The sequence below is a fragment of the Cherax quadricarinatus genome, chromosome 3 (assembly GCF_038502225.1).
Source record: "Cherax quadricarinatus isolate ZL_2023a chromosome 3, ASM3850222v1, whole genome shotgun sequence".
NCBI lineage: Eukaryota > Metazoa > Arthropoda > Malacostraca > Decapoda > Parastacidae > Cherax > Cherax quadricarinatus.
In genome coordinates, this window is record NC_091294.1 from 69749171 (window position 1) to 69765563 (window position 16393).

Sequence of the window (16393 nt, forward strand, 5' to 3'; positions counted from 1 at the left end):
CATATTTCCACTGGGGTCCTTGTAAGTGTGAATACTGTCATTAACAAGTGTTGGTAAAGAGCAACTAGTTACTGGAGGAAAGTTTACAAATGGATGTTTATTGATATGATAAACAATGCTTGAGATAATCTTATCATTCTGAAGACAATAATGATAACCTCATGCCAGAGACACTTCAAGGAGAGTCCACTACAGTTGCCACATGTATTTTTATGTTCTTTATATTACACTTATACTGCTGTTTTAATGGGTCGCAGTAATAGCTGTAACATATATAAATGCTAAGATCAATAGCTCAGTAAAGAGTCTGTAATGTGAGAGTAAAGTTAGGGAGCATTTAAGTCATGGAAGTCATCAGGGATACATCGTTGGTTAAAACACGTAACACATAACACATCTTGACCACTTGACTCTCCAGTCTCCACTCAACGACTCACAAGCCTTCTTTAAGCCATGAAGGAACACATACTATCTTTCCTGGTTTTTCTCTTTCTCAGCAAGAAAGGTAGGTTTAACATCTTTATTATGCACCCCATACTCATCCTGTGGGTGGTACTCAAAGGATTACAGAGGTATATAATGAGTCCAGGGACTGGGCTGCAAAGTTTTGATGGCTGAATAAGGTACAAAGGCATTATTATTATTATTATTATTATTATTATTATTATTTTTTAACACATTGGCCGTTTCCTACCAAGGTAGGGTGGCCCGAAAAAGGAAAACTTTCACCATCATTCACTCCATAACTGTCTTGCCAGAGAAGCACTTACACTACAGTTATAAAACTGCAACATTAACACCCCTCTTTCAGAGTGCAGGCACTGTACTTCCCATCTCCAGGACTCAAGTTCAACCTGCCAGTTTCCCTAAATCCCTTTATAAATATTACCTTCCTCACACTCCAACAGCACATCAAATCCTAAAAACCATTTGTCTCCATTCGCTCCTATCTAACACACTTACACTTGCTTGCTGGAAGTCCAAGCCCCTCGCACACAAAACCTTCTTTACCCCCTCCCTCCAACCTTTCCTAAGGCTGACCTCTACCCCACCTTTCCTCCACTATAAATTTACACACTCTCGAAGTCACTCTATTTTGTTCCAACCTCTCTACATGTCTGAACCACCTCAACAACCCCTCCTCAGCCCTCTGGATAATAGTGTTGGTAATCCTGCACCTCCTCATAATTTCCAAACTACAAATTCTCCGCATTATATTCACACCACACATTACCCTCAGACACGACATCTCCACTGCCTCCAGCCTTCTCCTTGTTGCAACATTTACCACTCATGATTCACACAAAGTTCTTTGTCTCCACAGACTCCTAAGTGCACCTTTTTCTCCTCGTCAATTTTATGATTCACCTCATCCTTCATAAACCCATCTGCTGACATGTCTACTCCTAAATATCTGAATACATTTGCCTCCTCCATACTCTCTCCCTCCAATCTGATATCCAATCTTTCGTTACTTAATTTTATCCTCATTACCTTACTTTTTCGTATATTTACTTTAAATTTTCTTCTTTTACATACCCTACCAATCTCATCCACCAAGCTCTGCAATTTCTCTTCAGAATCTCCCAGAAGCACAGTGTCATCAGCAAAGACCAACTGTGACAACTCTCATTTTGTGTTATATTCTTTATCTTTTAATCCTTTCAGGGACCAGACCCAAAATCTGAGATTTGTCCACAGGGTCCAAGAATTTTCAAAAAAAAAAAAAAAAAAAAAAATTTCTTGTGAAATGGTAGGGAATCTTTTTCTGAAGGTAATAAAACAAAAAATACGAAATTTTATGGAAAATCGATAAAATTATGCTCTCACGAATTTTGATGTGTCAACTATATTTACACATCAGCGATTTTGCTGACTCTGACTCCCATTTTAGGCCAATTACATCATTCCAGTCGACCAAATTCTTAGCCATTTTGCTAGTATTGCTTCTATTTTATCGATTTGGCACAAGAAATCACCAAGTCAACTGTTTCAACTACCCAATAAAGTGATCGGAAATTGGTAATTTGGCCAATTTAACACAAAGTTCAATATATTCCAGTTTCAAAATAGGGTCCAGAATAAACAATGCAGACATTCCTGGCACTAAACTAACATTTTCTCTGTTCATTAGTTATATTTTCAGGCTTTACAAATGAATTCTATTTTGATTTTTTATTCACATAATGAATTTTTATTCATACCAAAAAATGGAAGATTTACTGCAATGAAATATTGCAATAATTTTATAAATAATATCACCACATTCGTGAAAGTATATTAGATCCACCAGCTGATGCATATTAGATACTTGATGCCATCTGTTTACTCTTGAACATTGGCAAAAACTTAACATTTTGGCTACTTTGAGCTCAGTTTCAAGCCATTTTCAGTACTAAAACCAATCAAAATCATTTCTATTTCTGTTATATATCTTCCATTCTATCAAATGAGACCAAGAAATCACAAATGCAAGTATGTATAAAAAACGTACAAAAAAAGCACCGCAAAGTTGCTTTTTTTAATCCAAAATTACGGTCTCAGTTTTTTTCTCTCATTATGCATTGTGTGCTGCAGGATTTGTTTTATGTGGTGCACACCTACCACACAGATGTATTCTCTCATATCTAGGCCCAAATTTACCACTCACAGTTTATCTGAGCTGAGTTCATAGCATAGAACTACGGTTTGGACCCAAAACTCAAAGCTGTAGAACTATGGCATGGACCCTGAAAGGGTTAACCCCACACCTCTTGACAACACCCGAGCATTCACTTCTCTTACAACCCCATCTATAAATATACTGAACAACCATGGTGATATCACACATACTTTTCTAAGGCCTACTTTTACTGGGAAATAATCTCCCTCTCTCCTACATACTCTAACCTGAGCCTCACTATCCTCACAAAATTTTTTCACCATTTTCAATAACCTACCTCCTATTCCATACATCTGCAACATCTGTCACACTGCCCTCCCTATCCACCCTGTCATACACCTTTTCCAAGTCCATAAATGCCACAAAAACCTGCTTACTCTTATCTAAATACTGTTTCACTGTAAACACTTGGTCTACACACCCCCTACCCTTCCTAAAGCCTCCTTGTTGATCTGCTATCCTACACCCCATCTTACTCTTAATTCTTTCAATAATAACTCTACCATACACTTTACCAGGTATACCCAACAGACTTATTCCCCTATAAAGGTAATGAACCATTTACATGTTTGTATCTAGTCACAATCATATTGAGTTATTAATGCAAACATTAATTAGGTCACACACACACACGCAGTACCTGTTTGGAACCCGCACTTGATCAAGCACGTCAAGAAATTAGAGAAAGTGCAAACGTTTGCGACAAGGTTAGTTCCAGAGCTAAGGGGAATGTCCTATGAAGAAAGGTTAAGGGAAATCGGCCTGACAACACAGTCAGAGACCGCTAACTTCGCGAGAGCATAATTTCGTAAGTTTTCCATCCAATTTCATACTTTTGGTGTCATTATGATCGGGAAAAGATTCTCTATCTTTTCATAAGAACAATTTTTTTTTTTTTTTTTTGAAATTTGGCCGACCCTGAGAACAAGTCTCTGAGAGGACCTATTGACCCCAAAGGGTTAAGAAAGGAGACAGAAACAAGGCACTAAACTACAGACCAGTGTCTCTGACATGTATTGTATGCAAAGTCATGGAGAAGATTATCAGGAGGAGAGTGGTGGAGCACCTGGAACTTACTGTCCTGGTTCACCTAGCAGTAAGTAGGTACAGTGGACCCTCGGTTATCACCTGTAACCCGTTCCAGAAGGTCAGCCGAAAACCAAAATAATATTTCCCATAAGAATTAATGTAAATACAATTAATCCATTCCAGACAAAAATATTCACAAAAAAAAATATTTTTTTAACAATTATATAAATATTACATACCTTTATTGAAGGCTAATGCTAGATTCTGGAAGATAGGGAGGAGGTAAGAGGGAGGAGTTAGTGTTTGGAAGGGGAATCCCCCTCCATAAAGACTTTAGGTAGCAAAGCCTTCTCTGGGGTTACTTCCCGTCTCTGTCTTTTAATGCCACTAGGACCAGCTTGAGAGTCACTGGACCCCTGTCTCACAAAATAACTGTCCAGAGTGCTTTGTTTCTGGCATCTCTAAGATTTCCCTGAAGTGGGACAGGGTTTTGTCACTAAACATGTTGCAGATATGGCTTGTTTCAGCTTTGTCAGGGTGGTACTTCTCGAGAAAACTTTGCACATCATTCCACTTTGCACAAATGTTCTTAATCAATGAAGAAGGCACCTCCTTCACTCCCTCTTCCTCCCCCTGTGAAGCAAGTTCCTCAGCTGCGGTCTGTTGCTGTTCAAGTTGAAGCTCTTGCAGCTCTTCAGTGGTTAGCTCTTCCCTGTGGTCCTCCACCAACTCTTCCACATCCTCGCCACTCACCTCCAACCCCAGGGACTTCCCCAGTTCCACAATAGAGTCCATAGGGTCAGCAGGGTCAGGGTCAGCCTTAAACTCTTCAAAATCCCTCTCTTGGACACAATCTGGCCACAGTTTTCTCCAAGCAAAGTTCAAAGTCCTAGAAGTCACTCCCTCCCATGCCTTACCTATAAGGCTTATGCAATGGAGGATACTGAAATGATTCCTTCAGAACTCTCTTAGGATCAACTGAGTGTCCAAGGTTACTTCAAAGCACTTTTGAAACACTGCTTTTGTGTAGAGTTTTTTGAAGTTAGAAATGACCTGCTGGTCCATGGGCTGGAGGAGAGGAGTGGTGTTAGAAGGCAAGAACTTCACTTTTATAAAATTGAAGTCCCTAAACCCTTGGTCTTCCAGGTCTGGAGAATGTGCAGGAGCACTGTCTAGTACCAGGAGGCACCTGAGTGGCAATTTCTTTTCTGGGAGATATTTTTTCACACTTGGGCCAAACACATCATTAACCCACTCTTTGAAAATTTGCCTTGTGACCCATGCCTTATGATTGGCTTTCCACATCACACACAATCTATTTTTCATGACACTGTTTTTCTTGAACACACTGTGATTTTCTGAGTGATACACAAGTAAAGGCTTCACTTTGAAATCCCCACTAGCATTACCACATAACAAAAGAGTAAGCCTGTCTTTCATAAGCTTGTGTCCTGGCAGTGCCTTTTCCTCCTGGGTAATGTAGGTCCTGTTTGGCATTTTCTTCCAAAACAGGCCTGTTTTGTCACAACTGAACACCTGTTGGGGTTTGAATCCTTCAGCCTCTATGTACCCCTGGAATTCCTGAACAAATTTTTCAGCCTGACATTTGTCAGAACTTGCAGCCTCACCATGCCTTACAATACTGTGTATGCCACTACGCTTCTTAAATCTATCAAACCATCCTTTGCTGGCCCTAAATTCACAAACAGCAGCACTTGTTCCAGGCATTTTCTTTGCAAGATCCTCATACAACTGCCTTGCTTTCTCACAAATAATTGACTCCACAACACTGTCTCCCACTAATTCTTTTTCCTTAATCCACAATAATAATAACTTTTCCATCTCTTCCATTATTGGTGGCCTTTGTTTAATTAGAAAAATTACTCCTTTTGCAACATAAGCATCCTTGATTTGTTCTTTCTTTGCCAGGATGGATGTAATTGTTGATTTATTCTTGCTGTACATCCTAACAAGCTCCACCACCCTCATACCACTCTCAAACTTTTCTATCACTTCACGTTTAGATTCCATGGTGTTTCTCACCTTCTTTACCACAGGAACTTTCTTTGGAGCCATGGTTACTTATTTCACAGTTGCACTGCAAAAATAACACAAACTACAATGGGAAATAAGCAAAATATTTGGATGTATGAGCAGAAGCTTCCTCAGCCACCAAGAGACACAGCCAAACTGACGGTCAAGCGGCCCCAGCCGAATGGCTGATTGCTGAATTAACGGCCAATAACCAGGAGCTGAAAAAACGGCGAATCACTGAGTTGGTCGATAACAGAACCGGCAAATAACCGGAAGTCCACTGTACCACTGGTTGACTGGTGTGGGTGGCATCCTGGGGGACAAGATTGGAGGACCACAATGGAAATAAGACAGACAGTCCTTGATGATGCACTGACTTTCTTGGGGTTATCCAGGGTGGTTAACCCTCTGAGTTAAAAATCTGAACAAATCTTATCCTATCTTAATTCATATTATGGGAATGGATCTTAATATGACACTTTGCTCCTCAGCATAGTATTTTTAAAGCAGTACTTGACATTCATCCAGATTATTTAGGGTAACTTGGTAAAATACTGAGACTGCAAACAATGAATTTTTGATACACCAGCTACATCCCACAGAGGCAGGGTAACCCAAAGGAGAAAACGCACTGACCATCAATCATTCAAATATCCGTCCTGTCAGAAATGTGCAGACATCACAATTTAACCCTTTGACTGTCGCGGCCGTATATATACGTGTGTGATGAATGGTTTGAAAAACCGACAAGTTGAAGATTGAGACACTTATGCAGCATATGGGAATCTTTATTCAGGAAACGTTTCGCCACACAGTGGCTTCATCAGTCCAATACAAAGAGGAAGGCGTAAGGAGAGGAGGAGTATGAGGTAATCAGTCCCTCAGCCTGGAGTCGATGTGTTCAGTCCATCAATCTTGTAGAATGTACAGCATAGGGCCGTAGACGTGGCTTATATACTGTAGTGAGGTGAGGTGATGCAGGAGGAGGCGGGGTCATAGTGGTACCATCCACTAGTCGAAGTAGGTCTTCATCCAAAGGTTGAACAAGTGTTGAAGAATTCTTTGTAACAAGATCCCATGATGCTGCAGTGTCTGACAGTTGTGATGAATGGTTTGAAAAAACGACAAGTTGAAGATTGAGACACTTATGCAGCATATGGGAATCTTTATTCAGGAAATGTTTCGCCACACAGTGGCTTCATCAGTCCAATACAAAGAGGAAGGCGTAAGGAGAGGAGGAGTATTAGGTAATCAGTCCCTCAGCCTGGAGTCAATGTGTTCAGTCCATCAATCTTGTAGAATGTACAGCATAGGGCCATAGACGTGGCTTATATACTGTGGTGAGGTGAGGTGATGCAGGAGGAGGCGTATACATACACCTCGTAAGACGTATATATACGTCTTACGAGGTACCGTGTTTGACGCATATATACTCATAAATTCTAGCGGCTTCAAATCAAGCAGGAGAAAGCTGGTAGGCCCACATGTGAGAGAATGGGTCTGTGTGGTCAGTGTGCACCATATAAAAAAAATCCTGGAGCACGCAGTGCATAATGAGAAAAAAAAAACTCCAACCGTTTTTTTTAATTAAAATGCCGACTTTGTGGTCTATTTTCGTATAGTATTTATGGTTGTATTCTCGTTTTCGTGGTCTCATTTGATAGAATGGAAAACATATTATAGAAATAGAGGTGATTTTGATTGATTTTACTATAAAAAGTACCTAGAAATAGAGCTCAAAGTAGGGGAAATGTTTGATTTTTGCCAATGTTCAAAAGTAAACAAATGATGCCATTGTCCAATAAATGTCCAACTAGCCATTCTAATATGCAGTCATGAATGGGTTGATGTTATTTATACAATTATTACAGTATTGCAGTAGTCTGCATAATAGTAAGTCTTCTATTTTTTGTTTGAATAAAAATTCAAAATAGAAAGCAAGAGTAATATCAGAGGGGCCTGGAGACATGACTGATGAGCAAAGAAAATGTTATTTTAGAGCCAGGAATGTCTGCATTGTTCATTCTGGACCTTATTTTGAAATTGTCATATTTTTTAGTTTTTGTGAAATTGGCCAAATTACAAATTTCTGACCACATTATCAGGTAGTTGAAATCGGTAAATGGGCAGTTTCTTGTACTCAATTGATAGAAAAAATGGAGTTCTAAAGAAATAGCTATGAGTTTGGGCAACTGGAACAATGGAATTAACCGAAAATAGGGCTCAAATTGGGCAAAATCGCCGATTTGTAAACAGCGCCGAGGTCGCTAACTTCGCGAGAGCATAATTCCGTCAGTTTTCCATCAAATTTCGTTTTTTTTGGTGTCATTACAATCGGGAAAAGATTCTCTATCATTTCATAAGAAAAATTTTTTTTTTTTTTTTTTAAATTTTGCGACACCAGGAGACACCTCAGGATTGGGGGTTGCGACAGTCAAAGGGTTAAATAATCTTGTGAATACAAGCACTGAACTTCCCACCTTCAGAACTCAAGTCCAACTACACAATTTTCCTGAATCCCTTTGTAAAGATTATCTTGCTCACACTCCAACAGCACATATACTCACAACCAAAAGGAAACCAAGAGCAATAATTAATGTTTTTACAAATTTCCCACCCAGGATGGTGCCAAGACCAGACCACACAAGAAGATGCATGGCGGCAGCGGTACATTTGTCCACCCAATTTCATTCGATTAGGACACAGTTGCTATTACTTCAGCAGTGAGATTGCCACATGGCATAATGCTCACTTTGAGTGCAGAGACTTGCAGAGTCAACTTGCTTCTCTGGAATCACAATGGGAGGATCAAACTGTCCTCAACTATCTCAATAAACCTGAGTTTGGTAAGTTGACAATTTCTAATACAGTAATGATCAATGTTAATAAATGGTAGCAAACATCTAGGGAAGTAATAATCTGACAAGAGTTTTATTACATCCTTACTAATTTCCTTTCTAGAAGCTATATTCTTTACTCAATTTTTTTTTTCAGTGTTAAGACACAAAAAATTTTTTTTAGTAACTACCAATCTCTTCTATGTCCAGATACAACTGTATGCATTGTACACACTTTTTTATTGACATTCTCAATTTTCAAACACAAACAATAAAATTTCTACTGAAATGCTATAAATGGAATATGTATGTATGTACTTTAAAATGCTCAGCATGGTCTTTGGGTTTTTAATAATGAAAACCAATCACTACTGGCTCACAATTTGTCCAAATATTTATGTATCTATCATCATTACAACTTCTCTTTTCAAAGAGAAGAGACACTCTCCAGAAAAATTAAAAAAAAAAAAAGTATCGTACAAAACAGAATTAATCTTTAGTGTCAAATGCTCCTTATCTAAAATAGAAGAAAAACTTTCTAGAGGTAATTAAAAGTGAATACAGGAAAGAACAAGGTGATAAAAGTATCAATAAAATAGACAATAAGAGATTGGATATCAGACTGGAGACAGACAGTATGGAGGAGGTGAATGTGTTCAGATATTTGGAAGTGGACTTGTTGGTGGATAGTTTTATGAGGGAGCCCCGCCTTGACTCCCTGTCGTGGGAGTGTCTCAAACCAATGTCTGCCATGAGAGGAGGTACAAGTACCTCCTCGTCTTTTGAGACCAGATGTCCCCAGGCCTAGCCTCATTTCCCGCCCCCACGAGGCTTAGAGGGAGAAGTTAGGCACCTTGGGCTGCCACAAACACTGCCTACACTTGGCTCAAAGGGTGTGGCAGCTGCATAGCAGCAGACAATGTCAGGAGGTGCAAAGGCAGCAAGCACTAGAAATCCTTTAGGAGCCACACCCCAGCTTTGGGCATTAAGCCCGAGTGCTGGGGAAGCTCAAGAATAGGTGTTGCTGCTGCTACTACTTCACTTATCCATTGCACTCCAGAAATGAGGTGAACCATAGAACTGACAAAGGGGAAAAAGGTGAGTGGTGCACTGAGGCATCTGTGGAGACAAAAAAAATTTTTATCTGTGGAGGCAAAAAAAGGAATGTACCAGAGTACAGTGGACCCCCGCCTTACGATATTAATCCATTCCTGAGAGCTCATCGTAAGCCGAAATTATTGTTAGCCGAATTAATTTTCCCCATAAGAAATAATGGCAATCAAATTAATCCGTTCCTGACGCCCCAAAGTATAAAAAAAAAAATTTTTTTACCACGTGAAATACTAATTTTAATACACACAAAATGAAGAAGACACTCACAATTACTACTCTTCTAAGAATAGAATACATGACACTTACCTTTATTGAAGATCTGGTGATGATTGATGGGATGGGAGGAGGGGAGAGTGTGGAAGTTATTGTTTAGAAGGGGAATCCCCTTCCATTAGGACTTGAGGTAGCAAGTCCTTTCCCGGGGTTACTTCCTTTCTTCTTTTACTGCCACTAGGACCAGCTTGAGAGTCACTGGACCTCTGTCGCACAACAAATCTGTCCATAGAGGTCTGTACCTCCTGTTCCTTTAAGACTTTCCTAAAATGGGCCATAACATTGTCATTGTACAGGTTGCCAACACGGCTTGCAGTAGCTGTGTCAGGGTGATTTTCATCCATAAAGGTTTGCAGTTCAACCCACTTTGCACACATTTCCTAAATCTTTGAAATAGGCAACTTCCTCAATTTCTCTCTCCCCTCCTCTGAACCAGTTTCCTCAGGTCTGGCCTCTTGCTGTTGAAGATAATCTTGCAGCTCATCAGTGGTTAGTTCTTCGTTGTCCTCCTCCACCAACTCTTCCACATCCTCCCCACTAACCTCCAACCCCAAGGACTTCCCCAATCCCACAATGGATTCCACAACTGGCATACGCTTCTCAGGGTTAGCCCCAAACCCTTTAAAATCCCTTTCTTCTACACATTGTGGCCACAGTTTCTTCCAAGCAGAGTTCAAGGTCCTCTTAGTCACTCCCTCCCAAGCCTTACCTACAAGGTTTAATCAACTGAGGATACTAAAGTGTCTGAGGTCACTTCAAAGCACTTTTGAAACATAGCTTTTGTGTAGAGTTTTTTGAAGTTTGAAACGACCTGCTGGTCCATGGGCTGCAGGAGAGGAGTGGTATTAGGAGGCAAAAACTTAACCTTAATGAAGCTCATGTCCCCAGAAAGTCACTCTGCCAAGTCTGAAGGATGACCAGGAGCATTGTCTAATACCAGGAAGCACTTAAGGTCCAATTTCTTTTCCATTAGGTAATTTTTCACAGTGGGGGCAAATGCATGGTGTAACCAGTCATAGAAAAAGTCCCTAGTGGCCTATGTCTTACTGTTTGCCCTCCAGAGCAAACACAAATTAGCCTTGAGGACATTGTTTTGCCTGAACACTCTGGGAGTTTCAGAGTGATACACCAGTAAAGGCTTTACTTTGCAATCACCACTAGCATTAGCACACATCAAAAGAGTAACCCTGTCTTTCATAGGCTTATGTCCTGGGAGTGCCTTTTCCTCCTGAGTAATATAGGTCCTGCTTGGCATTTTCTTCCAAAACAGGCCTGTTTCGTCGCAATTAAACCCTTGTTCAGGTTTCAATTCTTCACTGTCTATGTACTCCTTGAATTCCTTCACATATTTTTCAGCCGCTTTTTGGTCCAAACTGGCAGCCTCACCATGCCTTATCACACTATGTATGCCACTACGATTCTTATATCTCTCAAACCAACCTTTGCTGGCCTTAAATTCACTCACATCACTAGTTGCAGGCATTTTTCTAATTAAATCGTCATGCAACTTCCTAGCCTTTTCACATATAATCGCTTGAGAGATGCTATCTGTTTTTCGTTTATCCACACCAATAACAGTCTCTCAACATCTTCTATCACTTGCGATCTCTGTTTCAAAAACAAACTTGCACCTTTTGCAAGAACAGCTTCCTTGATTGCCGTTTTGTTGGCCAAGATAGTAGCGATGGTTGATTGAGGTTTGCTATACAACTTGGCCAGCTCCGAGACACACACTCCACTTTTGTACTTAGCAATTATCTCTTTCTTCATTTCCATAGTAATTTTCACCCTTTTTACCACAGTGTTGGTACCAGAAGCTTTCTTGGGGCCCATGGTGACTTATTTTGCAGTTACAAGCACTAAAAACACTGTGATAATATGAAATGTACTGAATGTATGCTTAGATGTGACCGCACTGGCTGGCTTGTAAACACTGGCACCCACAAGGCACCTGAGGCCACACATGGGATGTGTCCCAGACAAATCACATAAGGCGAGTTTTTTATCATTAGGCGAGGTAAAATTTTTGCATTCAAATGCTTCGTATGTTGGATTTAATGTAACGCGATGCGTTCGTAAGGTGGGGGTCCACTGTATAGTGGTAGCAACAATACTGTATGGGTGTGAAGCATGGATTTTAAATACTGCAGTGAGGAGGAGGCTGGAGACAGTAGAAATGTTGTGTTTGAGGGCAATGCATGGTTTGAAAATTTTGCAGAGAATTTGTAGTTTAGAGATTTGGAGGTGCAGGATTACCAAAAATATTATTCAAGGGGTTAAGGAGGGGTTGAGGTTATGGTTTGGACATTTAGAGATGGAGCAAAATAGGATAACTAAGAGGGTATATAAATCTGGGGTGAAGGGAAGGAGGGGTCAGGGGCAGTGGCAGCACGTCAAAAAAATAGAATGAGGGGACTGCGTGACTACAAGCCTCATAGAACAGCACAATAAACATTATTAGAGTAATAATTTTTAAAATTAAACTAAATTTAATAATGATAAGCATTCACATATACGTGAACGTGCAGCTCCTCGCTGCCAGATGCAATGCCAGTAATACCTATACATACTATTGTACCACATCAGACTTATTTTTAATAATTTTTTATCTCGTTTCAACAAAAAAATAAAAAATTCGCTTATAAATACACTGAAAACAACATACAACAGATTTTTCCTGTAATACATTTGTCGGATGCAAATTATTTTAGTGTAAGGTTGATGAAGTCATACGTCTGGCAGTGAGCATCTGGGGGTACTGCAGCTCCTATGGACGAGCCGCCACTGATCAGGGAACTACAGAGGAAAGGTTGGAGGAAGGGGCTAAATAAGGTTTTGCATGCTAGAGGCTTGGACATCCAACAGGAATGTGTGTTAGATAGGAATGAGTGGAGGCAAGTGGTTTTTATGATCTGAAGTGCTATTGGAGTGTGAGCAAGGATTTGGGGAAACTGATTAATTGGATTTGAGTCCTGGAGATGGGAAGCACAGCACCTGCACTCTGGAGGGATGGGGATTTTGCAATGTGGAAGGTCACCTGAGCTGTGATGCTGGTAACTTCTGGCAAGACTGTGACTGAATGAGTGACAACAAAAGTGTTTTTGGCTTTGTCGGGTCACCCTACCTCAGTGGGAGATGGCCAATGTTAAAAATTATTATTATTATTATTATTATTATTATTATTATTATTATTTCAAGAAACCAGCCGTATCCCACCGAGGCAGAGCGACCCGAAGAAGAAACACTTTCACCATCATTCACATTATCACTGTCCTGCCAGAGGTACCCAGATATGACAGTTTAGATGTCCCTTCAAATAGGAAATACAGTGGACCCCCGCATAACGATTACCTCCGAATGCGACCAATTATGTAAGTGTATTTATGTAAGTGCGTTTGTACGTGAATGTTTGGGGGTCTGAAATGGACTAATCTACTTCACAATATTTCTTATGGGAAAAAATTCGGTCAGTACTGGCACCTGAACATACTTCTGGAGTGAAAAAATATCGTTAACCGGGGGTCCACTGTATTCTAAATCCCTCCTTTGGAATGCAGACATTGTACTTCCCACTTCAAGGACTCAAGACTGGCTAACTGGTTTCTCTGAAACCCTTCACAAAATATTACCTTGCTCATACTCCAACAGCTCGTCAGATCCCAAAAGTCATTTGTCTCCCTTCACTCCTATCTAACATGCTCACACATGCCTGCTGTATTATTATTATTTTTTCAACAAACTGACCATATCCCACCGAGGCAGGGTGATCTAAAGAGAAAAACAATGGTTTCTCTTTTTTATACTGAGTAATGTATACAAGAGAAGGGGTTACTAGCCCCTTGCTCCTGGCAGTTTAGTCGCCTCTTACGACAAGCATGGCTTACAGAGGAAGAATTCTGTTCCACTTCCCTATGGAGATTAATAATATTATTATTATTATTACTGTAATTAAAAACTGAAAAACTAACTTCCAATAGACCCATGCACCTGGCACCAGGCACCAGTTGAAATCTAAAAGTCTCTATAACACAGAGATATAACTGGCACTTTACAAGAGCAGCAGCAGAGTTCTAGCAAAACATTACACATTCACAGCATGAAAGTCTATGTGGGGCTCCAAAATGTCATCTGACTGATTTTATAATAGAGCATGAATTGTTCAACCCAGTCAACATGGCTTTAGTGCATGAAGTTCCTGCCTCTCACAGGTAACAGACCACTATGACAAAATCCCTGAAGTACTGGAAGGAAAACAAAATGAGCACAGAATACAAAACAAAGAGAATGAAAGGGATGTGAAAGATTTAGTAACAATGATGAATAAAAAGACATAATACTGTGACTGGAACAATACACAAATAACTCACACATAGGAGAATGAAACGTCATCATAAGTTTCATTCTCCTTTGTGCAGGTCATATGTGTATAGTACTAATGATGTTAGGCTGCCTATGTTTAGAGAATATAACAAGATAAATGCAGCAAGGGGTAGATTGGATTAAGGAAACTTTCAAAACAAGAAGCCATGCCAATGATGGTACCACTGAAATCACTTATCATCTCACTTCTGGAATATTGTTCTATGTTCACAGCTCTTTTCAAAGAAGGAGAGAAATACAGAGATCATTTGCTGACTGTAAAGAATCAATAAAACATCTAAACTACTAGCAGTGCCTTAAAGCACTTCATACATACTCTCTAAAATGGAAAAGAGAGAGATACTTAATAATATATGCTATGCATGGAAATACTTTAGGGTCAGGTCCCCAATCTGTACACTGGTATAACAACTTACCAGAGTGAAAGATATATGAAGAAGTGTAGAGTAAACTCAGTATAGAGCAGGAATACCAAAGGCACAATTAGAAAGCACTTTCAACATCTGTGCCCCAAAATTCTTCAAATTTCTATTACTAGATGTAAGAAATTTTTGCCAGAGCCAATAGTACTAGATTTTAAAAGGAAAAATCCTATAAGTGTAAGATCAACCAGGCTGTTATGGCCATGTAAGTCAATGGGCCTGTAATATACCTGTGTGTGTGTGTGCATATGTGTGATACAACAGCAATAGCCTGGTTTAAAAGACAACAAATAAGTTTGTCTCTAGTCCAATATATAAAGGTATGTCACAACATATGTAAAAAACAATTAGAGGAGAGGCCCAGCTGGGTCTCAATGTTGATAAGTAAATGAGAAAAACATGTGAAAGATAATGTCATGAACACAAACTATTCAACACCATCAAAGAGCATTCACTTTTACATTAGCCTCTGAGTACCATGATGTTAACAATAACTCTTCCCCATCAACCTACTACACACCCTCAATGTGATATTTTGTATATTTCTATTTATTTTATAAAGCTTGTACACAGCAGAAGGTTGTTTGAAGACAAAAGGTCATCCTTGAATACTGTTTGTCTCAACAAACTATACTGTATTGTGTTGTATTGTGCTGTGTTGTGCTGTGTTGTACTGTATTGTACTATACTATACTGTACTGTACTGAACTGTACTATACTGTACCATACTGTACTGTACTGTGCTATATTGTACTTGGTACCAGTTCCTGCTCTTCAACAATATGATTTTAATTATATATTTTTCTGTGGCAAACACAGCTACACTTAACAGATGGGTAGGAGGTATATACAACTGGTCTACCAGGCAGTGGACGTGGGGCTCCTCAGCGGAGGTGATGCCATACAACGGCTTCATGACACAGGACTTCCCTACAGCATCTCGCTGGCACTGTGTCTACCTGGACTCCAGCTCTAACTATCACTGGAAGCATACACTTTGCACCACTATGATGCACTACATCTGTGAGGCACGTCAGACCAGAGTTCATGACCCAAATGAAATTGTTATACACTAAATAAATGCTTTAAAAAAGTTTACTAATGAAAATTCATCCACAATAAATAGTTGTGAAGCAGCAAGATATTTGTCTTATCATTAAAATGCAATAAAGATTAAATTTTCTTACTGATGGAATCCTGAAGGGCTGTCTTATAAGGTTGCAACTATATACAACTAATTTCTTGATTGAGTAATGTAAAGAACTGCCGTTATAGTCTTTGTATATTAAGACAAAATAAAAATATGTATGTGTGAATAATTTTTTTTTTTGAGAAATTACCAAATGATTACTTTTTTTGTAATACATTGGCCATTTCCCACCAAGGCAGGGTGACCCAAAAAGAAAGAATAACCCAAGAAGAAAGAAAAAACTTTCATCATTGTTCAACATTTTCACCATCATTCATACATAATCACTTGTTATAACAACAACTTGCACTAGCAAAGCAGATCGCAATGTTCCCTATGCCTCCTTCCATCTATCTAAGATTTATACATCTTAGCAAATATAACTTATTTCACTGTTCTTACATGCTTAAAACATAAAAAATTCTACTTCTACTCTTGAAATTATTCCTCACAT

At 39.4% G+C, this 16393-nt stretch overlaps 2 protein-coding genes across 2 annotated transcripts in view; one reads left to right on the plus strand and one right to left on the minus strand.

Annotated features, from left to right (window-relative positions):
* The window catches only part of barc (RRM1_TatSF1_like and RRM2_TatSF1_like domain-containing protein barc), a 55734-nt gene that overhangs the window by 18355 nt on the left and 20986 nt on the right, over positions 1-16393 (minus strand). The window contains exon 6 of the mRNA XM_070093429.1: positions 4445-4545. Within this exon, the coding sequence (XP_069949530.1) occupies positions 4445-4545 (101 nt within the window). The remainder of the gene's footprint in view (positions 1-4444; positions 4546-16393) is intronic.
* LOC128705584 (lithostathine-1) lies at positions 348-16069 on the plus strand. The gene is made up of 3 exons (XM_053800739.2): positions 348-505; positions 8347-8571; positions 15570-16069. Exons 1-3 carry the CDS (start codon positions 454-456, stop codon positions 15824-15826), a joined length of 534 nt encoding a protein of 177 aa, XP_053656714.1. The 5' UTR covers positions 348-453; the 3' UTR covers positions 15827-16069.

Coding starts and splice junctions, on each gene's coding strand:
- LOC128705584 (XM_053800739.2), top strand. CDS start 454: ATGAAGGAACACATACTATCTTTCCTGGTTTTTCTCTTTCTCAGCAAG. Junction 506..8,346: donor TCTCTTTCTCAGCAAGAAAG/GTAGGTTTAACA, acceptor TTTCCCACCCAG/GATGGTGCCAAGACCAGACC. Junction 8,572..15,569: donor TCTCAATAAACCTGAGTTTG/GTAAGTTGACAA, acceptor TGGCAAACACAG/CTACACTTAACAGATGGGTA.